The 26500-nt window shown below is 44.5% G+C and overlaps 1 protein-coding gene across 6 annotated transcripts in view; it reads right to left on the reverse strand.

The window, feature by feature from the left end:
* Positions 1-2406: 2406 nt before the first annotated feature.
* The window catches only part of RNF152 (ring finger protein 152), a 902175-nt gene continuing 878081 nt past the window's right edge, over positions 2407-26500 (reverse strand). For all 6 annotated transcript variants that reach the window (XM_069613656.1, XM_069613659.1, XM_069613657.1 and 3 more), the window contains one exon: positions 2407-8212. In XM_069613656.1, coding sequence (XP_069469757.1) covers positions 7417-8031 — 615 coding nt within the window. In that variant the 5' untranslated portion in view covers positions 8032-8212 and the 3' untranslated portion in view covers positions 2407-7416. The remainder of the gene's footprint in view (positions 8213-26500) is intronic.

Consider the following 26500-nt stretch of genomic DNA (forward strand, 5'->3'; position numbering starts at 1 on the left):
CAAGTTAATCGATCGAGGGTAGGGAGGGACTTCCCTGACTCATTTCACCCCTGCTTCATGAGCATATCCGACCCATAGGGATGGAACGGGGCAGGAAAATTTGCTAGGCAAATAAGGTCCAATGAGCTGAATCTTGCAGCCCCCGGATATGATAAGATATGAAAAGGAGAAAGGAGGGGTGAGCATTAGACAGAATTTCTGTGACTCCCTCAACTAGGCTATGGCCTTGGGAATCATTGTAAGAGGATGAAAGGCATATTTTGTGCTTTTACTGCAATTTAGCATAGAAACATTACCCAGGGACCCTAAGCCCCAAAATCAGGAGGAGATATACTGTGGCACATTGAGGTGAATATCCTGAGGACCAGATGCAACCAAGGAAACAGACGATTTGCCTGACAAATCATCCTGCTTAGGAGGACAACTTCTAAATTCAAAATCAATATCAGGCAAGCAGTCTTAATGCAGAGAACCTATTCCCAAGAGGGACAGAGGGCGACACTCTTCCCCGCTCCACTTGGTTCCTTATAAAGAACATGGCAATAAGGTTGTCCATCAGGATAAACACCCTGTGAGGGAGAAGAAGGTAAAGAACACTTTCAGTGACCTTCAAATCCAGAACATATATGTGTATGTCTGAGCCCTGAGGGGATTATAGGCTGTGTATTTAAAGGTTCTGAAAGGTGGCTCCCAAACCGCACATTAAGGAGTAGGTTATGAAAGTTATACTCATAAAATAAGTCAGGAATTAAATTTGGTGCAGGCCTTCAGCTCTTCCAACCATAACAGTAGACCCCCCTCAGAGAAACAGCATGTATAAATAAGAGAATTAAACACAAAAGAGCAAGTGGTGACAAAAAGAGGAAGCCACTCTAGTGAGGCATCACTTTCAGTCGCGCACTGAAAAGAACTGAAGGGCAATTACAGAGCAGGTTATACAGGAGCATTTTAGCGCATGCAATTTCTCCACCTACAAAAACAGGCCAGTGCTGTGCAGTTTTAGCTCCGGGATTGTCCCTGTAGAGGAGAGTCAAACATTATGGTGGAAAGAACATGTAGGATAGGGTCTATAGTAGAGAGTCATCAATCTGTGTGTTGATCTAGATGCCTGGTGCTCGGAGCAGTGCTGGGTGTCACATGTATGTTTCCCAGCCACCTTGCCTTTCAACGCTGCAGTATGACTGGAGAGCCCAGTAGATGAGACTATCAACAGCAACAAAACACTACATGGATTTATCAGCGGACAATGTATGACCGAATGGCCAATGGCACTAATGGACTGAAATACCTGCATGAGATTGATATTTGGAAGGTGGGGTGTGGTCTAAAACTCAATGGCAACAACAGAGGCAGGTGATGCAGCCTGTGTAGCCCATTGGAGATAGTCTTCTATACTGCATTCTGAGGTCTATTTATTTAGGCGTTTGTGTACAGTGCTAGCATGCAGGGAAACCCACTTTGTAGTACTGTGGAGGGATGAGAGAAGGAAGGAGGAGTGGACAGGGAGAAAAGTGTGGGTCTATTATGCAGGTAGGACAGTCTGTAGCAATGGTGTATTAATTGCTAGACTAATTCTGTTGGGAACTTTCTTTTCTTTTTGTGGGCAACTCGCTTTCATTCAGAAAATTCCTGGCAAAGGAAAAAAAGTAATTCTGATAGTGGTGCGAGCAGTAAATGCCTCGTGCTGGAAACTCATTTAGGGTATGTTTATGCACACTACAGCACACTTCACAGCTGATGAGGTTACATTGCCTCAAACGTCACATCCTGAGAGTTCAGTCTGGACTTCCTATTGAGAGGATTCACCTTGATGAAATATAAAGTTTAGTCTGAACTGTTAGCAATGATATGAATGTGGTGCTTCTGAGGAAGGAATGATAATTCAATTGGTATCAAAATGTTGGTACCTGGTTCCAGACATTGTCATCTAAACTATTTGAGTTGGGTCCTGTTCAGATGAAGTTGCTTTCCATTATTTTTGAAAGCATGGCTTTCCATTACTTGCTAATAAAGAATAACTAAACTCCTGAATGTTAATGCATGATTAAGAAATCAAGAAGATGGTTTTAGTGTGTATCAAATAACGTCTCTAGATTAAGAACTATGATGAGAAGGACAGTTTAAAAAAAAATAGTTTATACATCAAACATCAACCACATCCGGGAAACGGATAGAGGGTGTGATACAAATAAGGACATTAAACTTAAACTCTTAGCATAAAAATGATCTTCTGAACGACAAAGGTTCCTTGAAGGTGTCAGCCCTAGATAGATGTGCAACCATTTTCAATGTGTACAAAGCCGTTTATTCATTGTTTGCGATATGTAAAAAAAAGAAAAAATACAAGATTGTCGCTGTGCTAGTGGCTGTCCTTTGGGGCTAATTAAATTTTTTAGGAGGCATGAATTAACCTAAAGTGTCTTTTATTCTCTGCTTATGTGACAGAACATTTCAACAAATATTGACACAGGAAGTTATTGTATATTGGGCACAACAGAATTAGGGTCATTTATAATTACCACGCGCACATGATTTGCAGAAATACAGTGGAAGACCATGAAAAACAAAAGTTGTTTTCTTTTCTGATAAAGCATTACAATAAAAATCAAATAAAACAAATAAAAGTAATACATTATTTTAATACAACTGCAACTTTGATTTTAGAATTACAGACAATACACTGAACACCCCTTGCTGCAGTTGACTTTCTCCAGTCAAGAGTACAATGTTTCCTGTGGAAATACAGATTGTAGAATGGATACATACTTAACTACTTAACACTTTGAGGACATTTCTAAACCCACCACCACTTCATGTCTCAAAGATCACAAAATGAATCCTGGGAGTTCAATAACAGCACTGCAGCAAGTCTTTCAAACAACGTCACAATTTACATTCTCAAAATGCCACTTGTCTATGTCTTTCTGTCAGTTGCTGGACCAAATAAAGGTCTACCTATCTTTGACCATCCCTCTCATGTCCAGCCAACCTCTCGGCCAAAACTTTGATCCAAATTAAGCACCACTTTTTCATAATAGGAGTCTAGTTTCATTACATTTAGCAAATATTGGCAAGATCAATTCTGAAAGTCAACTGCTTCCAATGTTTCAGAGCTTAGGCTTCGAAAGTGTAGGTTCTCTCAGAAGGGCATTGTTTTGGAAACTGTGCAGTGGTCATCATGAAGCGGCTACATTCCAAAGCTGTCAGGAAATATTAAGTTTTCTTTGAAAATGTAGGTACTTGTTTGATTGCCAGTCTGTGATGTTTGAAAGACATGTTTAAGTGGTAAATAAAGCATTTCAAAAGTGAACTAAAATTCTGAATAACAGTTTGACATGTTGACATGCTTCAATTTACTCTGAAGTGACTTGGATGTGCGGAGAAATGACATTCTGTGTACAGCACGATTTGAATAGATTTGCATTGCATTAGTGCCAGGTGCTCTCTTGGTTCTGATGTGGAAACAAGCCCCTTCTTTTGATTCAATGTCATTCCGAGGACTATCGCATATTCGTATGGCGCTCTTCATCCAAGAGACATCTGCAGGGCAATAAATGTCTACAGTAACCAATATGAGAAAGTATAGTATGGCGTCCTTCCCATTTTGGTTAGCACGGAAAATGTTCTTTTGTACCCTTGTGCTGTCTGTGATGGGGAAAGTTGAGTGAGGATCCAAAAAGCAGGTGTACCCACCCCCCACCAGCACACGTGCGCTCACACACAAACTGAAATAACATGGAAATGTTTGTGGGCCCATGACATGCCTTGGCATAAGTGAGCTCACAGCAGGACCTTGCTTGGATCAACAAATTCTTACTAAACCCAATCACTAAATAGGGCTTTCCTTTCGTCCAATTTGAACTGCTGGCTTGTTGGCGTTTAGAGGAATTGTATCCCAAAGTGTTAAATCCGCACAGGGAGATGCAGTCAGATTAAACACACGTGACTAGAAATAAGTTGAAAAGAGGTCGTCTGTTATACACAAGCAAAGACTGTTAACCTCTATCTTTTCAGCCAAGCCACTGAATATTCAGGAGTGGAGTGTATGGGGCTGGGGTAATGGTGCTGATAAACTCATGAGCAAATAAGATACTGGATGTGTAGCAAACCACCGTTTACAGCATTGCAAAGACAAGCACTTTCAGCATGTCCAGGACACACTTCTCAACTAAAACCCCTTGCACGACAAAAAGGCTAGTCTTCCCTAGTCTATTAAAAACGGGAACAATTTTAATGTCCCAACACTGACACCTAATTCAAGCTGCCTTGGACTAGTATACAAGTAAACATGGGCTGACCCCGACACAGCTCTGCAACAAACTGTGCATTGCACAAAACACTTGAAAGACAGATTCCAAAAACTACTGGGACACTTCACCACTGTCGTTGTACTCATTCAAGAAAACTTCTAATGTGCTTACTGAAAGTACGGAATGTACTCCTCAATGGGTATCGAAGGATGGCGAGACCAAACAGGAGAGATTGTGGGTGAAATGAGTTGTTAATGACGATTCTGAAGGGAATTTCACTGTGTTATTTTAGGGAATGACTGACAATACACAGAGTTGAAAAGCAGAAAGAAAACAATGTGGCTTTTTCTGCCATATCTGAATGCAGTAAACGAAACACGTTTATTTCAAGTACCTTGATTATACAGACTACAAATAAAAGCAGAGCAGTGGGTGCAAAAAGCTGAATGTTTTCAAAATATGAAATCACTATATTTAACATCCACCTAGCATAACTTAGAAAATATTTCTCACTTAACAGAAGTTTAGGCGTCCTTACCCATTATTCAGCAAGCTCTCTGCAAAGTGAGTGGCATTTGGAAAAAAAACAACTGCATACTAGAGCACCATAATGCTTGATTCCTCCTGGGGACTGTGAGCTGAACAACAGACTTGCGTTTGCATTTTTAAAAAGCGCAATCCCTGCAATTACGATCAATTCATCAAACCAAAAACCTTGCAAATGGTAGGTAACGCTCTCTGCACCCAAGACTAATGTGCAAGACGTTGTCCACGCGTACATAGGCCTCAATGTAAAGGGGGCAATTGTTCATCAAACATAGAAGCCAGCAAAGATAAAACAATGACCTAATCATCCAGCTACTTGCAAGCACAGACGCTATCAATGACTTCTACAAAGTTCTACTTTAAAATGAGCAACTAGAGCCTCAGCAAATATTTTGCCAACTTGAATATTTGCATTTTTAATGGAGATCTATGGTTGCAATTGTTAGGAGACGAGTGCAGGAATATTCTTCTATGAATGGTGGTGTGTCTGGTATAGCTGGGTGATGTGTTGAATACACCAGCAGACATAACAGGACATTCTGATGCATCCAGCCAAATAGGATAACGTGTTATAAAGGCTGCACATGGTCACCCAAAAATTACATTTTATAGTTAATCTCACATTATTTGTTTGCAGACACATAGAACTGAAACAGGCAGGAGTCTTGTTCATAAATCAAACAGACAGGCTTTACACTATTTGGAAAAATAACAAGAAAGAAATGTTAGAAGGCCCAGTACAATAATATAATGAATTCTACAATTACAACAGCAAAACAGTTATTAATACAGAACGCTCAACAAACTGCCACATCCTGACAAAAGACATTATGTGGTAAAACCTCTAAGCATTAAACGTTTCCAAACAGCATTGCTAGAATGGGAAATTCCTGCAATAAACACTTTCAAATGTATGTCTAATAGCCTTTGCATTAAACAAACCAAGTTATGGGAACAAACTTTCTGTACTGCTGTGATGCTTCAATCGTACTGCGTGGAAAATAGACCATAGGTGGACACAAGTCGGAGTGCGAAGGCTTAAGTGCACCAAACTAGTGTGTGAAACTACTACTACTACCAAATTTACATTTTACCCTGCACTAGCTTTGGACAATCACAATCAAACTCCCCTTCACCAGGCCCTGTTTGTGTTTAATTTACGAGAATATTTCTTGCCATGCTCCCCCTGAGGAGATGTGGGAAGCATGTGTTCTAGTTCACAGCTAGCTCGAAAGGCAACATGAAAACCGTGTAAAGCATAAGCTGTAGGGAGTAGTCTACACACATTTTTAAAAAACCTTGTAATTTTCGGATTTCTTTTGCCTGATTCAGGCTCTATGTCGGTACCACATGCATGATTTCTTTAGATCTTGAATTCAATTTGTATTTTGTGAAACTGGCATGCACTCCAATTTGAAGCCATGACCATGCCAGCGTGTGTAAATAGGATTTTCACTAACTTCAACCAAAGACGTTTCACGAATGTGGTTACTGAGTTACTTCACGCAATGGCATGTAGGTTCCATATTGCCCATTGCAGCCCATCCTTTCATTACACTAGCATCAATGCATTTTATAATACACTGCCCTGGGTTTTTTACCCGACTATTTTCATGTATGCAGCTTCAAATGTGACTATAGTTACTGCTTCTACAACCACCCTGCTGTCAGGCCCACCTGAAATCTGGGGCAAGTCTCTACTCCTTTGACTCACATTAAGACTATACAATGCAAACATTTAAGACACCATAGAGGTGGACAAGCACATATAAGATAAAACATGAACTCCTCACACGACACACCAAGGCAGTTTCACCTTTCACTGTCCCACAATGAATGGGTGTTGTAATTTCAAGTATCTGAAAACCTGCAGCAAAACATCCACGTATCACCAGGAGTTCATGCAAGGTCTCAGCTTATGTAGGCATCAAAGATTCACAGCCTATGCCTATATTACCACATTCTTCCCTTTTTTGTTTTTAATCAAAGCACATAAAAAATTCGCCAAATGTAGGACAGAATCAAAAAGAACACCAGAGAAGTGGTGCACAGATTGCATGTCAAATGTGACACATTTCAAAGTGACTAGTCTCAAAAACTATTTAACAATGTCCAAGCTAAAATCATGTGCAATTGAGAAAGTAGAAAAGAAAAATCGCAATCAACTCGCTGGAATTGTTTTTGCCTCTACAAGTTCTTTGATCATAAAAAAAGAATCAGGAACACATCTTTCCTGGACATCTCAGCTGTTCGTCTACATTACATTTAATCTGCACCTACTGCATTAAGGAAGATCACAGTTTACAGATTGAAAAATATTCATACTCTAGAACATGGGGCCTGCAATTAAAAGCCTTACAAAACTACAGTCTTTGTGTAAAAAGGCATCATGCAGTCTTCTTTCGTAATGTGACCATGAGAGGGAAGCTTGCTTTTGTAGGCGCATCCTGAAGATGGCAGAGTTCCACTGTTTGCTCATTGTGGGGCTAAACAGGTCACTGACTGGTTCTTGATGCTTTGGATTAAGGAAAGAATGCTGCACTGCCCAGACTTCCAGGACCCATTCTCTTCTCGCCATCCCCCCAGATTGACACAAATGGTATTCTCAGACAGGGCCATTTCAGCCGCAGGAAATCACAGTGAAGCGTTTCGAAATGCATGACATGTTGTGGAGGACAATGCCAAGAAGAAAGACCAAGACGCATGCCACCAGGATCACAGTGCAAACACCAGACCAAGTGGAGCTTTTAACCACACCTCGCCTGTCTGGCTCCTCCTCTACAATTTCATGTGCCAGTCCTCCTTGCAGCGGTTGCTGCTCCACTGGCACAGTCACCACTGTAACCGATTTCTGCTGGTTGCCTGGCAAAAGGCGGCATCCGATGTCCCCGGGTAAAAGAGCCCGATCTTTTGAGAGTGGCATTGGCAGCATGTAGCACCCATTGCTGGGGAGTTTGATGAACACTGGGGTGTTCTGAGAGGTGTGGGGGATTGCAATGACTGCAATGACATCTGGATCATCAGGCAATTGAGAAACAGAATATCCAGGTGGCAACTTTGTAATGCCTCTGCACCACGGACATCGCAAGTCCTTTTGGTTGGTCCTCATTTGCTGGAGGCAGATGGAGCAGCATGTGTGCTGACAGTCCAGTAACTTTGGCCTTCGCAGAGGGCTGTAATAGTTGAAACAAATTTGGCATTCGAGCAGCAAATCTTGTGAAAGATTCTCCATCATAGCCAAAACCACTTCGTTTGAAGTCAGAATTCTGCTTTACAGCTTCCTAAAGTTTATCTATGGTGCAATATTGAAGTTCAAGATGATGTTCTGCCCAGTTCTGAGCCTTGTCCGTATTTTAATATGCAAAAAAAGGGTTAGGAAGTGCAGCGGCAGTCATCCAACTTAAATCTCTCCATATCTAAGGAAGAAAATTAGAAATTAAATGAAGTATTCAGAGATTGCATACAAAATGTCAGTACACATTTCAAAACATTTTAATACAGAGAAAAGACATTAACATATGTATGGCTGAATTTTACTATGTAGAACTAGAATCAGATTATTAAGACTTACAGTAGGTGCAAGATAAACAATGCAAACAAATTCAGAGGCTTCTAGTAGCTCTGATCATTGGGTCCCAGGGAGAGGTTATTCATACATAGACACACAAGAGACGATAGACAAAGCTCATTTTACGGGTAGCTCGAGGATTCCTGTGTAGAGTTGTAGATTTCCAATGGATATCCGATCGGAGTGAGACAGAAGGGCGATTCGGTATTGGGTAATGCATCATGCAAGTCAGCAAACTTGATATTTTTGAGGGAGACCATACACTCAAGAATCAGTACCAAAGAATGGCTGTAGACAAGGTTCTTGGGATAGCACTGACAGAGCTCTTATTCATTAAGCAACACATTCATATTAATTTGTCATTTCACCTCAATAGGTTCCATCAAAAACAACTCCATATATTTTTTCATGTTTTTCCAAATGAAATTACTTTGCATGTACATTGCGCATCCATACATCTCACCAACATAACACTCCATTGATGTTTTCACTGTTGTTGCCAAATTAAATGGCTTTTTTATGTGCATTTATCTAAAATAATTGCAACCTTTTGGCTTTTAAAATGTGTTTTTATTTTTTGTACAATTCCTCCCTTCACTAGGGATTGACAGGGGAATTTCCTGCATGCTACTTTCACCCTCAACCAACCTCTTCTGCTCTCTTTTGCTCATCTTTCTGCAAAGTGTTCATGCTTTATTTCGTTGTGTTTTATATTTTGAATTCCCCTTTCCTACCTTGATCGATTTTATTTAATTATCCACCATATACTTCTTTGTGTAATTTTTTTTTAACTACAATATGCATTTCTAACTGTTTATAAATTACTCAATTGGTACATTTGTGGTGAAATGTCCTTCTACTGAAATTGGATTTCATGGTGTTGTACTTTAAATAGATATGACGAGGTGCCTGTATACCCATTAATACATCAGGGGAGGACTTCTTACGGACTTACTTTCGACTTTGCAATAGGGCGGGCAGTGAACCAACCGAGCCAGAAAATGCTCGTCGCCCCATGTGCAATACACAAAACATGTGCATATTTTTCCAAAGCAAGCTGCAACTGCTCCATTCACGGGTATGCATTTAGTGCTCTGAGGAGGAGAATTTCAGTGTTCCACAACATTTAATTAAGCCTGCCCTTTTTCTGTCTTGCCTTCGTTTCCGCTCCCTAATTATTTTAATTTCATTTTCCACCATGTGCCAATATGTTTTGAAGAACTGTATCTAAATTGCAAAAGCTATGCATATTACAGCTCCATAAAAATGCTTCCCAGCCCTCTTACTCTCCCCGATTCCTAAATTGATTCGATGTAGTTATGAGTCATTTCAGAAGCATTTTGTTTACAGCAATGCATATTTCATTAAAACGAATTGGCGAAGATTTAATTGTACGCTCAATCAAAACACTGCTAAAGTTAGCATTAAAGCAGGACCGAATGTACCCTTAAGAGTCATATTTCATACTGCAGTTGCACTAAGATCCACAGTCTGGTGCAAGTGTATATTCCGGTCTGCATAGAATTATGTTGGCTTATTTGTCTTCTTTGTGCATCATTGCATTTATTAATAAACACTCAACCATTTAAATGCTGGGAAGTGTGTGTGTGTGTTTTGTGTGGGGGTTACGTGGGCGGGCGCACAGTCTGTGTTTCGATGGTTCCTGCACATCAGTATTACTACCATTCTTGCTAAAGAAAAATTAAATTACCAATCTGGAAACCAGCGTGAAATATAAGCAATATCATTTTTGGAGGTATTAAACATTGGAGAATTAAAAAAGCATGCTTCCCGGTTTTGGATCATACTTAATGTTGGGATTTACTCTGTTTTCAATCCATTTATTGCTGGAAAGGAAACTGAACTACTGGGAAGTAAAGTGACTTGCTTGACCAGGATCAACCAATCTGTTCAGCAGTGAAGCTGGCAATGAAACCTGTGTCTCTTTGTCCCACAGTTGATAATAAATTGCTAGAGCACAGCACTTCAGTGAACTACTCCCTATAAAACGAAGCACTGCTTGTTAAAATGGAACTAACACAAAGGATGTCTGCGAATGGACACAGCAAGACATCAGACATGCTACAATGGAATACCAGGCTATGTTTAGATTAGTGAATGCGGGGAGGATTGGCAGATTCATCCAACGTTTTTTTTGTTGCATCTGCACCATTCTAAATATATATTTGTGAAAGTGTGTTTGTATTTTCGGGGTTGGCTCCAGCCCCATAACAGTTGCTGGGCTGAAATGTTGGCCCAAGGTCGGTATGCCAGTCTGAGGTGTACTGGTGGCAGTGGAATTTGACCAACAATATCCATTCGCCCTGCACATGTGTGGCGTAAGGTCCTGAGCTATCAGTATAGGCGAAATTCGGGAGATTAGCGATTTTGCCACTTCACCAAAAATAAGAAGTTAGGACGCAATGTCGGCATACCAGTCTGGGGTGTACTGGCGATAGTGAAATTTTACCAACCTCACCCATTTGCCCTGCACAGGGCAGGGTCTGGCGCTGTGCTTTCAATACAGGCGATTTCGGGAGATTGCAGATTTTGTCATTTTTTTTCAAAAATGGGGAGTTATGACACAATAAAACATACACAAGGCTATAGCAGACCCCTCGTGCATGTCAGCTACAGACCTATGCAACGTTGGGTGGTACCGTTAGTACAACATAAACGCATCGGTCTTCAGAATGCAATTTGCATGTAACAGAAATCCAAAATGACTATTTCCAAGTCTTGTGCGACTAAAACAAATTTTAAAATAAAAAGGGCAGTGCCCTGACTTGCAATTTACACAGGAAATCATCGATATTTTGCGACCACTCAAAACAGGACAGGGAGTAACCGTTTGCAAAGCGAAAGCAGTTCATGGCCGAACGCTCTTACTGTGTAGTAGGGGCTGGATTTAGAGTGTGCTGGAAAAAGTCACGTGGGACTAAAGCTTTCACTGCTGAAATTCTCAAAAAGATTTCTTAACACTAAGTTTTCTTAACATTGCTGCCTTGTTTGCATTGCGACCATGGACCCTTTAATGGGTAGGGGCTGTGATTTAAGCAATATAGCAAAAGCAAGGGTTGGGGCATGCTGTCCCTCGCGAGTTCCATTCCCAGCATTCACTATTGTGTGGAAACAGGAATACATATGCCCTTCCTGGCACCCCAACCCCCGCGATGAACCGCAACTGATGCAAAGTTGCAAGCGAGGTGCAGCATAACACTCAGGATATGAAAAAATAGTCTGGAAGATGCACGCGTGTTTTTATAAGAAGCAAAGTTATGCATTGCTTCCTAGATTGCTATATTTAAAATAAGCATTTTGTCTGAAGTGTTCAGACCGCAACATAAGGTTACACCAATATTTTGGAATGTTTTGTAGAAGCAGCAGTGGACTTCTTTATGTCTGACTGAGAAGGTAAGAGCGACAAAGAGTGTATGGCAACCATGTTGGTGTTTTGAAACTGCTGGGGGGTGGTGGGAGAGGGGCGAGGAAAGAAGCAGTAGGCTTCACCATATTTACAAATGTGGGATTTGTATTTAGGTGGGTTCCAACCAGTGTAAAGCTTTATGATGCTGTACAGGACTGGACACTTGAGAAGCCAATGAAGGGATTCCAAAGTGGGTTTGGCATTAGCAAAACAGATGAGGAAAAAATAAGTCTTTCTGCATGGTTTGGGATATACTATAGTTTAAAGTAAGGAGAGAGGGGAGGTTAATACCTACAGCAGCACAGCGGCACACATGTGATGTTGTTAAGGCTTGTGTTGAATATGACACCAGGATATATGTAGGAGTTGGCTAGGTTAAAGGGGCTTTCAGAGCAAATCACTATTAACTTGCTACACTTAACATAAATCACCCTGAAATTGATCAATCTACAGCAAGCAACTACTAATGCGCTATCTTGGATCATTTTTAGCTTGGATCAGGGAACTTTCCTCCGTTGTCACTTCAACCAATTTAAAGTCCCTCGAGGAAAGAAGATAATCAGTAGGAGTCAGATTTGGAACAGTTCTTCCTCTCTCATAGAAGGCAATGGAAGGATCACGGATGCAGATCCCAGACCTTAACGGTGCAGTTTTGAAGTTCAGATATTTTAGAAACGTGCAGAAATATAACTTCAACGGCAACACACACGTTTTCAAGTTTTTAAGTATGCCCCTGCTGAGGTTCAAGACCTATGAAATTTACTACAGATCCAGAAGGTTGTGTTTCTTTCAATATCTCTAGCGAAGAGACTGTTCACCTAAAAACTGATGGTTTTTTGGATTGATTAGTAAGTGCTGCCATGTTAGGTGAATAATAGTTGAATCCATTCAGCTGAGTATTACACCAGACAACCACCCTTTATTCCCCATGTATCCCCAGGCCCACTCTCAGTATTTTAACATGTTCCCCCACTAACAGTAAATGCTACCATTCCCTGCGACCCTGAATGGTATAGCAGGAATAAACACTAGGTTTCAAGGATTGCTCCACACTTCAAACATCCAAAATATGCTGTTTAACCCTTCCGACATACAGCGCTGGGTTGTGTTCCGAAACTAGGTTTGCGCTAAATAAATATCCCAATTACCTTTTTTTAAATTTTGTTAAGCAAGACTGCAATCAGCCAAGAAGAGCAACAGAGAAAGTTAATGTGTTTGTGGATGCACTGGATCATACGGCCAACCAAGCAGATGTCTTAACTTACTACCTGGAACTGTATTTCTCCAGCATTGGTATCTTTCATAGATGTGCATGCTGGAATGTCAGAATGGGAATCCTCAGTAATTAAAAAACAAAAACATAATTATATATATATATATATATATATATATATATATATATATATATATATATATATATATGAAAAGGCAATAAGGATTGCCCAGTGTCTAATCATAGTCCCTCTATCTCACTTTGGTCTTTTATGACCCCAACAAATGAGGTGGCAGGGCTTAAGCTTGACGCAAGGCAGTCATCTTCAGAATTTGAGCCTTATAGTGACTGCATATATGATGACTGCTGGACCTTGGAGCAGCCTCTCAGGGGAGGCAGGAGGGTGCATGTGAATCTATGCAAGATACCAATGCTGGAGAAGAACATGTTACTTACTAAACTGGTAACGTTCTTTTGATGTGTTCCTCTGACGTATTCCTTATCTTTGATAAATCCACTTCCAGCTTGCTGGCCTCGGAAAAATGTTTCCACAGTAGAGGGCGTTGTGCATCGACGTCCCTCGAGTCAGTGTCCCTCGAAGGCCTCCATATCGGCGCCGACGTCACCATGGGTATAAATAGTCTTGCGTAGCGTCCGTTGCTCAGTTCCATTTTGAGGTGCTATTTTGCTTTGCATGAATTGGTTAATAACCTTGAAGGAGCATAGGCTGCAAATACAAGGGAAGTTTTACTGCAGGGAAGGATGGGAAGAGCGATAAGGAATACGTCAGAGGAACATCCCATCGAAAGAACATTACCAGTTTGGTAAGTAACTTGTTCTTCGAAGGGATTGTGTCCTCCGACGCATTCCTTATCTTCGATAGACTTCCATATCAGTAGTATATAGAGGAGGCAGGAGTAAAATGAACTATTTTCCTTTAAAGATGCACAGAGTGCAACACAGCTTTTCCAAATTTCGTTTCCTGGCTAGAGGAGGAATCAAGACTGTAAAATTTAGTGAAAGTGTGTGCGTACGACCATGTGGCAGCCGCACACATGTCCTTAATTGGAACTCCTCTTTGGAGAGCTGAAGAGGCTGCGATACCCCTGGTTGAATGAGTCCTGGGATATTGAGGGGGCTCTTTTCCTGCCAATTTATAGCATTCTATAATGGTTAATATAATGCATCTTGAAATGGTTTGTTTTGTAATGGGCAAACTTAATTTGTGCCCTGCACACTCCACAAACAATTGGTCTGCTTGCCTGATCTTTGCAAGTCTGCTAATGTAAAAACTTAAGGCACGCCTTGGATCCAGCCCAAGTAATCTCTCTTCCGCTTTCCCTGGATGGGGAGGAGGATAGAACGAGGGTAAGGTTATCTTTTGTGTGATGTGGAATTCTGAGACCACCTTTGGGAGAAAATTCGGCTTCACTTGTAGAATAAACATATCTTTGTGAAAGATTGTATATGGAGGTTTGCAAGATAAGGCTTGTAATTCGTTCACTCTTCTGGCAGAAGTTAAAGCCATTAGAAGAACAAGTTACTTCTTACCTTGTAACGTTCTTTCGACGGGATGTTCCTCCGACGTATTCCTCATCTTAGATATCTCCTTCCAGCTCTGCTGGCCTCGGAAAATGTTTTCTCTCTGGAGGGCGCTGCGCGTCGACGTCCTCCGAGTCGATGTCCATCGGCAGCCGCCGTATCGACGTCGACGTCATCCTGCCTACCTATAAAGGCCGCGCGCAGCGTCCGTTGCTCAGTTCTGTTTTGTAGCCCACAATAATACTTTCTGGACTAAACTAATCACCCTGAAGGAGCGTAAGCTGCAACAACAAGGGAAGTAGAACTGTGGGGATGGATGGGAGGGTCGATGAGGAATACGTCGGAGGAACATCCCGTCGAAAGAACGTTACAAGGTAAGAAGTAACTTGTTCTTCGAAGGGATTGTGTCCTCCGATGTATTTCTCATCTTAGATAGGCTCCCATAGCAGTATTCTATTATTGGAGGAGGGAGTACTGTCTTCACGCTGTCTTCTATTGATGAATAGAATGCAGTACAGCCCTTCCAAACCTAGTCTCTTGACTGGAGGAGGAATCCAAATTGTAAAAACGTGTAAAGGTATGGACAGACGACCATGTAGCGGCCGCACAGATGTCTTTAACCGGCACGCCTCTTTTGAGGGCCGATGAAGCTGCAATACCTCTAGTCGAATGAGCCCTAAGGTTTTGAGGGGGCTCTTTCCCTGCCAGTTTATAACATTCCAGAATGGCTAGAATGATCCATCTGGAAATGGTCTGCTTAGTTATTGGTAACCCCAGCTTGTGACCTGCGTAACCTACAAACAGCTGGTCTGCCTGTTTTATCCTGGCTAGTCTACTGATGTAAAAACTTAAAGCCCTCCTAGGGTCTAGCCTGTGTAACCTCTCTTCCTCTTTCCCCGGGTGATGAGGAGGATAGAAAGATGGTAGGGTAATCTTCTGAGTGATATGGAATTCAGAAACCACCTTTGGGAGGAAATTAGGCTTCACTTGCAGGACAACTTTGTCTTTGTGAAATATTGTGTGAGGGGGTTTACAAGAAAGAGCTTGTAATTCGCTCACCCTTCTAGCAGATGTAAGTGCTATTAATAAAACAGTTTTAAGGGTAAGGAATCTTAACGAACAAGAATGGAGAGGTTTGAAAGGTGTGCCCATCAGGAAAGTTAGTACTAAGTTTAAATCCCATAGGGGAAATTGGAATGGTCTTGGGGGATAAACATTGGTTAACCCCTTCAGAAACTGTATTACCAAGGGTAATTTGAAATAGGATGGTTCTTCCGCAGTACGCTTAAAGATGGATAGCGCTGCGAGATAGCCCTTAATGGTGCCAACTTGAAGGCCTGAATTTGCCAAATATAGTAGGAAGGACAAAATCATTGGTGTACCACATGAAAAAGGGTCGATATTCTGTTCTCTACACCAGCTGCAAAATCTGTTCCAACGGCAGCGGTATAAAGACTTTGTTGCTGGCCTCCTTGCCGAAAGCAACACCTCCATAACATCATCAGGGAGGTCCCAATCCTTGTACCTCAGCCTTTCAGAAGCCAAGCGTGAAGGTTGAGGGTTTTGATGTCTGGATGGAGAACCTGACCTCCCTTCTGTGAGAGTAGGTTCTCTTTGAGTGGAAGTCGAATTGGAGGGCAGATGGACAAGTCTAGAAGGTCCGGGTACCACGTTCTCCTGGCCCAATCCGGGGCAATTAGGATCATGGTTCGCCGGAATCTTCTCAACCTCCTGATCATTTGAGGAATGACAGGGACCGGTGGGAACGCGTACAGAAGCGGAAACTCCCAGTCCACTATGAACGCGTCTCCCAGAGCTCCTCTCGGGGGAAATTCCCTTGAGCAGAACAGGTCGCATTTCCTGTTTAGGCTGGTGGCGAACAGATCTACCTGAGGGGTTCCCCAAAGGGCGAAGATCTCTTGAAGGACTTCCTGAGCTAGCTCCCACTCGTGGGAGACTGTGTTCTGCCTGCTCAGAGCGTCCGCTGTCAAGTTCTTCTCTCCGGCTAGGTGAACTGCCGATAGAGAGATTCCTTCTTGGATTGCCCAAAACCAGAGCTGCATCGCCTCTCTGCACAGGGGTAGTGATCCTACGCCTCCTCTTTTGTTGAGCTAATGCATGGCCACCGTGTTGTCTGTCATTATCAGGACGTTCTTCCCTTGTACAGCTGGCAGGAACGCCTTCAGCGCAAGTCTGATGGCTCTCAGCTCTAACAGGTTGATATGTAGTCTGGACTCCGATGGAGACCAACGACCGCTGATGGTCAAGTCGTTGGCGTGGGCTCCCCACCCCGTGAGTGAGGCATCCGTGGCTACTGTTATCTCCGGCCAGGGTTGCCAAAACTGTTCTCCTTTCAGAATGTTCTCCTGACAGGCCCACCACTGAAGGTCTCGAGCTACTCTGTCGGGAACCTGAAGATCTGTCATTCTCCCTGAGAATTGTGACCACTGAGTCCTCAGTGCCCACGGGAGGGATCTCATTCTCAGGCGAGCCTCTGGCACTAGGAAAATGCAGGATGCCATGAGGCCTAGCAACCTCAAAAAGTCGAAGGCTGGGAGACGTTGGGCATGTTGGAACTTGGTAACCATCTGTAGAATATCTTGAGCCCTCACCTCTGGTGGCGAGGCTTTTCCCAGGGAAGTGTCCAGGATCGCTCCTATGAACTGGAGTCTCTGCGATGGTATAATTTGTGACTTTTTGTTTAAATTGAGGGAGAAGCCCAGTCTGTGAAGGAAGTGGCACACGTGATTTAGCTGGATCTGAGCTTGTTCCGAAGAAACAGCCCTGATCAACCAATCGTCCAGGTAGGGGTAGACGTGAATCCCTTCCCTCCTTAGACTTGCAGCCACTACCGACATTAACTTGGTGAAGACCCTCGGGGCGGAGGTCAGCCCAAATGGCAGTACTCGAAATTGATAGTGAGAGTTGCCAATTGCGAACCTCAGGTATTTCCTGTGTTTGAGATGGATGGGCACATGGAAATAAGCGTCCTGAAGGTCCAGAGATACCAACCAGTCCTGGAACTGAAGGGCCTGGAGGATCTGAGAAAGAGTGACCATCTTGAATTTGTCTTTTCTGAGGAATTTGTTCAATTCTCGCAAGTCCAAGATGGGTCTCAGTCCTCCGTCTTTCTTTGGAATGAGAAAGTAAGGGGAGTACCAGCCCTTGTTCCTCTCCGCTACAGGTACCGGTTCTATGGCACCTTTCTCTAGCAGGTCCAAAATTTCCTGCAAGAGGAGCGGATCTGGAGCTTTCTGAGAGCTGATCCCCGGTGGATGACTCTGAGGTATACGTAGGAAAGGCAGGCAGTAACCTTGGGCAACTGTTTCCAATGCCCAAGCATCTGACGTGATAGCCTGCCATACCGCCAGATGTTGAGTCAACCTGCCTCCTACAGGTGTCCTGTGAGGGAAGTCCTCAGAGTGGTTTTGGGGCGGCTGGTGCAGATGCCGATGGTAAAGAGGCACCTGCTGTTGCTGCGGCTTTTGAATATCTACCCCGTCCACCTCGGGTAGTTCTTCTTTGTCCCCTTTGAGCCGGTCATCCTCTACCTCTTCCGAATGCGGAGTAGAAGCGAAAGGACTTGCCCCTCGCAGAGGCTCCTGTGGGACGAAAAGGAGTCTGACGGATTGCAGCTCCTAGGGATTTTGCTGCTGCTTTTGAAGTTTGCAGTTTCTCTAAACTGTCATCCGCCTTTTTCCCGAACAAGGAAGAGCCATCGAATGGCATGTTCAAGAGCCTGGCTTGCACATCTGGGGCAAAACCAGACTTTCTCAACCAAGCAAATCTCCTGGTTGATGTACTTGCCGCCATTGCTCTGCTGATACTGTCAGCCGAATCAATGCCCGTCTGGAGGGATTCGCACATAGCGTCTTTAGGGTCCTGTATAATATTCAGGAACGCATCCCTTTCTTCTCCCTCCGGGATGCAGTCAGCCGCTGTAGAAGCACACTCCCAAAGTGTATGGCTGAACCTAGCAAGGGTGCAAGTAGCATTAACAGATTTTAACGCCATGCTACATGCTGAAAAGACTTTCTTTGCCATAGCATCATATTGTTTATCGTCCCTGTCCTGTGGGACGGTAGGATAAGCCGTCTTGACATCGGTAGAGGATGCTGCCTGTACCACCAGACTTTCTGGGGATGGGTGTTTAGACAAAAACTCCGGGTCTGTAGAAGATACCCTGTACTTTGTAGACAGTTTTTGATTTACTGCTGGTACGACATCTGGGGTTTCCCAGTTTGTCATGATCTTCCTCTGAAGAGCTTTATGAAAAGGCACCACAGGATCCTCCTGTGGGCCTTTGTCAAGAATATCCGTGAGGTCATCTTGTTGGAAAAGATTGTGAAGGTGCAGACCACCCCATGAACTCTGTGATCCTGGCCATTAAGGATCTATAGGGGGTTTCAGCATGCTCCCCCGGGTCTGGCCTAGCAAACTCCACCTCAGGGGAAGTGTCTAACCCACTTGCCTCATGTAAGGAATCATGAAGGTCCTTTAACCTGCGTTCTTCAGAGGAAAATTCCTCTCTAATTGGGGTTACAGGTCCCTGCAACTCAAATGTGTCTTCCTGTTCAGACGACAATTCACCCTCTTCCAAAATTGAGGACATAGTTCTCAATTGTTCTGAACTCATAAAGGGAGTAAATCCCATTTCCAAGGCAGAGGGTGCCGAACTTGTCATTATCGGCCTAGAAAACGTCGATGTCGTCGACGCCGACGTCAAAGGCTTCGAGCGTGGCGTCGAAAACAAAGGCGGAGGCCTTGAAGACCTCGACAGAATTGGAATTCTACTCAACAATCTCGAAGCCATCGACGTCGAGGAGCTGGGGATAGTCACTGGGTGTGTCGTAACCGTGACTTTTCTTGGCGTCGACGCCGGTGTCGAAGCTGGCGTCGAGTCGACAGACCCGTGTGTCGAAGGTCCCTTCGACAACGGCGTCGAAGACACCGACCTCGGCGTCGACGGAACCTTCGAGGAAGGTTTGGAGGTCATAGTCCTACTCGAGGGTTCGAGACGCGCTCGAGAGGTTTCCTTCGCCGGGTACTGCGACTCGCGGCGTTTTTGACCTTCGGGTCTTTCGACCAGAGCATCGCTCTCGGCAGTCTTCGAGGGGGTCGAGGCCGCTTTCTCGAAGACGCTCATCATATTTTTGCGGAATTCCTCCCATTCAGCCCGGGAACTATGTTTCGTGGGGCAAGGGATTCTTTTTGGCGAAACAGAGGAAGAGGAAGACGGAGAAGGGGATCTTCGACGTCTCCTCTTCGAGTGCTTCGATCTCGAGGAGTGATGGGATCCACTCCGAGACCTGGAGCGCGAATGGTGACGAGGAGACGAGTGTCTCGACTTCGTCGACGAAGAAGAAGCTTTAAAAGTCTTACCTTTCTCCAGCTTCCCCCTACGCTCCTTCAGGGCCTTAGCTGTCATGGACATACAGTCCTCGCATTCCGAACAATGGTGTTCAGCTCCCAAACACCACAGACAAACTCTGTGAGGGTCAGTCAGCGACATCTTTTTCCCACAATCTCGGCATTTTTTGAAGCCGGATCGAGGAGTTGTCGGTTCCGACGAGGAAGCCATCGAGTACGGATCGAATAACTCGAGGTAGATAGGATTAATCTGACAAGAACTGAGCAACGGTATTCCGAGGCACTGAGTAAGCGCGGAAAAACGGAACTGAGCAACGGACGCTGTGCGCGGCCTTTATAGGCAGGGTGACGTCGACGTCGATACTGCGGCTGTCGAGGGACATCGACTCGGAGGACGTCGACGCGCAGCGCCCTCTAGAGAAAAAATTTTCCGAAGCCAGCAGAGCTGGAAGGAGATATCTAAGATGAGGAATACGTCGGAGGACACAATCCCTTCGAAAGAGTGTTTTGAGAGTAAGAAATATTAATGAACAGGAATGAAGGGGTTCGAATGGATTACCCATTAGAAATTCCAAGACTAGGTTTAGGTCCCACATTGGAACTTGAAAAGGAGTTGGGGGGGGGGGGGGAACATTAGTTAACCCTTTCAGAAATTGAATCACTAAGGGCAATTTGAAGTATGAAGGCTCCTCTGCAGTGCACTTGAAAATTGACACCGCTGCAGGGTAGCCCTTGATTGTGCCAACTTGAAGACCTGAATTTGCTAAATAAAACAAAAAAGATAACACCATTGGTGTATTACATGAAAAGGGTTCAATATTCTTTTCTCTACACCAGCTGCAAAATTTGTTCCAACGGCAGCGGTATAAAGATTTTGTTGCTGGCCTTCTGGCTGAAAGCAACACCTCCGTTACGTCATCCGGGAGATCCCAATCCTTGTATCTCAGCCTTTCAGAAACCAGGCTTGAAGGTTGAGGGTTCTGATATCTGGATGGAGAAGCTGACCTCCCTTCTGCGAGAGAAGATCTTCTCTTTGCGGAAGACGAATCGGAGGACAGATGGACATGTCTTGAAGATCCGGATACCACATTCTCCTGGCCCAATCCGGGCAATTAGGATCATGGGTTTCCGGAATCTTCTCAATCGCCTGATCATTTGAGGAATGACGGGGACTGGAGGAAACGCGTACAGCAGAGGAAACTCCCAGTCCACTACGAACGCCTCCCCTAGAACTCCTCTCGTGGGGAAATTCCCTTGAGCAATACTGATCGCACTTCCGGTTGATACTGGTGGCAAACAGATCCACTTGAGGGGTTCCCCAAAGGGCAAAGATCTGTTGAAGAATTTCCTGAGCTAGTTCCCACTCGTGGGACTGTGTTCTGCCTGCTCAGAGCGTCCGCCGTCAAGTTCTTCTGAACTGCTGATAGAGAGATTCCTTCTTGAATTGCCCAAAACCAGAGCTGCATTGCCTCTCTGCACAGTGGCAGTGACCCTACGCCTCCTCTTTTTTTGAGGTAGTGCATAGCCACTGTGTTGTCCGTCATTATCAGGACATTCTTTCCCTGTTACTGATGGCAGGAAAGCCTTCAGAGCTAGTCTGATCGCTCTCAGCTCTAATAGGTTGATGTGTAGTCTGGACTCCGATGGAGACCAATGACCACTGATGGTCAAGTCGTTGGCATGGGCTCCCACCCCGTGAGTGAGGCATCCGCGACTACTGTTATCTCCGGCCATGGCTGCCAAAACTGTTCTCCTTTCAAGATGTTCTCCCGACAGACCCACCACTGAAGGTCTCAAGCTACTCTGTCTGGAATTCGTAGGAGATCTGAAATCTTTCCTGAGAATTGAGACCACTGTTTTCTTAACGCCCACTGGAGAGATCTCATCCTCAGGTGAGCCTCTGGCACTAGGAAAATGCAGGATGCCATGAGACCGAGCAACCTCAAAAAGTCGAAGGCTGGTAGACGCCGGGCATTTTGAAATCTGGTCACCATCTGTAGAATATCTTGAGCCCTCACCTCTGGTAGGGAGGCTTTTCCCAGGGATGTGTCAAGGACTGCTCCAATGAACTGGAGTCTCTGTGATGGTATCATCTGTGACTTCTTTAAGTTGAGGGAGAAACCCAGTTTGTGGAGGAATTGGCAAACATAATCTAAATGGATCTGAGCTTGTTCCGGAGATAATGCCCTGATCAGCCAGTCATCCAGGTAGGGGTAGACGTGAATCCCTTCCCTGCTTAGACTTGCAGCCACAACTGCCATTAGCTTGGTAAAGATCCTCTGGGCGGAGGTCAGTCAAAAGGCAGAACTCAAAATTGATAATGAGAGTTGCCAATTGCGAACCTCAGGTATTTCCTGTGTTTGGGGTGGATTGGCACACGGAAATAATCATCCTGATGGTCTAGAGATACCAACCAGTCCTGAAGCTGGAGGGCCTGAAGGATCTGAGAAAGGGTTATCATCTTGAACTTGTCTTTCCTGAGGAAATTTGTTCAATTCTCGCAAGTCCGAGATGGGTCTCAATCCTCCGTCCTTCTTTGGTACTACAAAGTAGGGGGAATACCAACCCTTGTTCCTCTCTGCTACAGGTACCGGTTCTATGGCACCTTTCTCTAGCAGATCTAAAATCTCCTGCATAAGGAGCGGGTCTGGAAACTTCAAAGAGTTGTTCCCTGGTGGATGGCTCGGAGGAGTTTGTAGGAAAGGCAGGCAGTAACCTTGGGCAACTGTCTCCAATGCCCAAGCATCTGACATAATAGCCTGCCATTCTGTCAGATGTTGAATTAACCTGCCTCCTACTAGTGTCTTGTGAGGGGAGGCCTCAGAGGGGGTTAGGAGCGGCTGAAGCAGATGCTGAGGGTAAAGTAGCACCTGCTGGTGCGGATTTGGTACCTTTGACCCGTCCACCAGCGGTGAATCGATTCTGGTCCCTTTGAGCTGGCTGTCCTCTGCCTTTTCCGAATGCGGAGTAAAAACAAAAGGACTTGCCCCTCCAGGATGTACCTATGGGGCGATTTGGAGTTTGCCGGATTGCAGCCCCGAGTGATTTCGCTGCTGCTTTGGATGTTTGCAATTTCTCCAGGCTGTCATCAGCCTTTTTTCCAAATAGAGAAGTGCCATCAAAGGGCATATTTAGAAGTCTGGCTTGTACATCAGGAGCAAAACCAGACTTCTGCAACCACGCCAATCTGTGGATTGTGGTACTCGCCGCCATGGCTCTGCTGATGCTGTCAGCAGAGTCAATGCCTGTTTGGAGGGACTCGCACATCGCATCCTTCCCATCCTTGATGATGTTCAAGAATGCTTCTCGTTCCTCCCCTTCTGGAAGACAGTCAGCCGCTGATGAAGCACACACCCAAAGGGTGTAGCTGAATCTCGTTAGCGCGCAAGTGACGTGATAGATTTAAGCGCCATACTGCATGCCGAAAATACGTTTTTTTGACATGGCGTCAAATCTTTTATTATCCGTGTCTTGGGGTATGCCGACTTATTGCTTGATGATGTTGCTGCCTGCACAACTAGACTCTCAGGAATTGGATGCTTGCTTAGATATTCAGGCTCTGAAGCTGACACTGTATTTAGCAGAGAGTTTTTTATTTACTGCCGGGATAACTTGAGGTGTCTCCCAATTTGCAGATATTTACCTTTGCAGTGCAGCATGAAAAGGGACGATAGGATCCTCTTGGGGCCCTTTATCTAATACATCAGTAAGATCATCTTGCTGGAAAGAGGGTGCAGGTGTAGTCCACCCCATAAATTGCATAATTCTAGCCATAAGGGCCCTGTAAGGTATTTCTGCATGTTCTCCAGGTTCTGGTCTAGCAGATTCTGCCTCTGGAGAGGTAACTATACCACTGGCCACCTGTAAAGACTCTTGCAGATCTTTCAATCTGTTTTCTTCAGAGATGAATTCCTCTGGAATGGGTACTGTTGTTCTTTGTAGTCCAAGAGGTCTTTATTGTCAGAGTCCTCCCCTTCCTCATATATAGAAGATAAAGCTCTGAAGTAATCAGATCTTGGATAGGGAGTAAAACCCATTTCCAGGGAAGAAGGAGCCAAATTTGTGGTTACTGCTTATGAAAACGTTGTGGTTGTTGACAGAGGTTGTAGGTTTTGACAAACCCGTAAAAGGCATCAAAAACATCGAAAAGGGCCTCGATGTACTCAAGAGGATCGGAATCCTACTCAGCATCGTCGAAGTTATCGACGCCAATCTCGACGTCTTAGTCGGAGCTTTCGACACCTCTGTTGCCCGTGGCGTAGTAGAGGTTTTAGGCTTATCTTTCATTGGAGTCGACGACGGCGTCGATGATACAGATTTGTGCGTTGAAGGTACCTTCAACAATGGCGTCGATGACGCAGTTTTATCTGATGATGTTTTGCCTTTACTCGAGGGTTTATGACGCTTGCGTATTTTTGCTCGCCGGATTAAACGACTCGCAGCGTTTTTGGTTTTCGGGTCATTCACCCAGGGTATCACCTCTAAGCATCTCTGAGGGGGTCGAGGCCGCTTTCTCGAAGACCCTCAGCATTTTTTTATGAAATTCTTCCCACTTAGCTGGAGAGCTGTGTTTTGTGGGGCAGGTGACCTTTTCCGGGGAACTTGAGGAAGAGGGAGATCTATGACGCCTCCTCTTAGAGTGTCTCGATCTCGATGAGTGATGGGAACCGCTTCGAGATCTCGATCGGGAATGTTTCTTTTGACGACAAGGAGACGAATGTATCGACTCAGCCGAGGATACTTTTGAAGGGGTAGAAGTTTTAACAGCCTTACCGCTTTCTAACTTCCCCTTACGCTCCTTCAAGGCTTTCGCCGTCATGGACATGCAGTCCTCACACTCTGAACACTGGTGCTCTGATCCCAGGCACCACAAACAGATCCTGTGAGGATCTGTTAGAGACATCTTCTTTCCACAATCTCGAATTTTTTTTAAACCGGATCATGGCGTCAGTGGTTCGGATGAAGATGCCATTGTTAGAAACTTGATTTTTGATGAATTTCGAAACATTTTTTTGAAGAATGGAAACGAGCGTTGCGTCTCCGAGGCTCACGAAGCTCGGAAAAACGGAACTGAGCAACAGACGCTGCGCAAGACTATTTATACCCATGATGATGTCATCGCGCACGCCCTCTACTGGGTACATTTTTTTCCGAGGCCAACAAGCTGGAAGTGAATTTATCAAAGATAAGGAATATGTCGGAGGACACAATCCATTGGAAATACAGTTACAGGTAAGTAACTAAGACTTCTCCAGCATTAGAATCACATGCTTGAATAGAATACCAAGCAGTGGAAGCATGCCACCTACTTCACTGAAGCACACATCAGGTCAACAATAGTACCCCAGAGAGTACCTTGAACAAATGATGCATGCTTGAACAAGAAGGGAAGGAGGGAAGGAACAAAGGCTGTTTCTACCTCACGCAAACAGGTGCCGCAGGACAGCTTGTCCTGATGCTGACTCCCTTCTAGCGTTTTTCACTTAGACAGCAGTGTTTGGCGAACATACAGAGCATGCTCCAGGTTTCACCCTGCCTAAGTCCTCCATGGCCACTTCGGTCTGGAAAGCCAGCGTAGCTGTCCTCTCTCTGGCTGAATGGGCAGTAGCTGTACTGGTAAGCGGATTGCCCCTGATTTCTTGACAGTGGCTAATGCAATACACCACCTGATGGGACAAGGCCTTATCTAGAGATGCCCTGGCCACTACGGGGCCCTACAACTGAAATGAACAATCTGGAAGACACTATAAAGGGCACTAGTGTGCTGCAAGTAGCATTTACGTACTTGCATCTGGCGCAGCGAATGCAAGGCATGTTGGTATACCTGCCGACTACAAATTGGCTGTTTGTTGCGTGCTGACAGAGTGACATCCGATACCACCTTGGGAAGGATAAACTGAGGGCAAGTGGACAAGCTTGCAGTTAGCTGATTCGCCTAGTAGAAGTGGTTACCACTAGCAAGGTAACATTGTAGGAGAGGAAGTTTAAATCCCATATGTGGATGGGCTCATATGGAGGAGCCATCAATGCTGTTAAAATTGTGCTGAAACTCCAGCATGTAGTGGTGCTGTCATCTGTGGGAAGGTCGTTAACAAAACCCTTCAAGAGGGTTTTTACTGCAGGGTCGGAGATGAAGGATGTAGCTCCAGGACCTCTGGAGAAAGATGTGATAGCTGAGACATGAACCTTGTAATAAAACCTGTGATAGGTGCGCTTAAGCCAGTGGAGCAGGTAAGATGGTATATTGCTTACTGTGATCGAAAAACAGATGGAGCTGCTGTGTTGCACACCAGGTTGTATACCTTTTCCACTTCTTAGCATAAGTGCTGCATGCGGAAGTTGCCTTGGAAAACTGAAATGATATCCCAACATTCATCTGGCAACGTTAGGTTGGTATGTTTTTGTTGCTCAGCAAGCAAGCCCTGAGAGATAGCGAGGCTAGGTTCTGGGGAAGGATGTGCTTGTTTTGTTGCATAAGCAATGCTAGGTGCGCTATGAGGCGAATGGGCATGGACCTGAGTGTTGTGGGCGAGAGCCCATTTCCAGGGTTGTGTGCCTCTGCAGATCGCAATGCTGACCTTGTG

Source organism: Ambystoma mexicanum, chromosome 5p (assembly GCF_040938575.1).
Source record: "Ambystoma mexicanum isolate Mex_15411 chromosome 5p, UKY_AmexF1_1, whole genome shotgun sequence".
Classification (NCBI taxonomy): Eukaryota; Metazoa; Chordata; class Amphibia; order Caudata; family Ambystomatidae; genus Ambystoma; species Ambystoma mexicanum.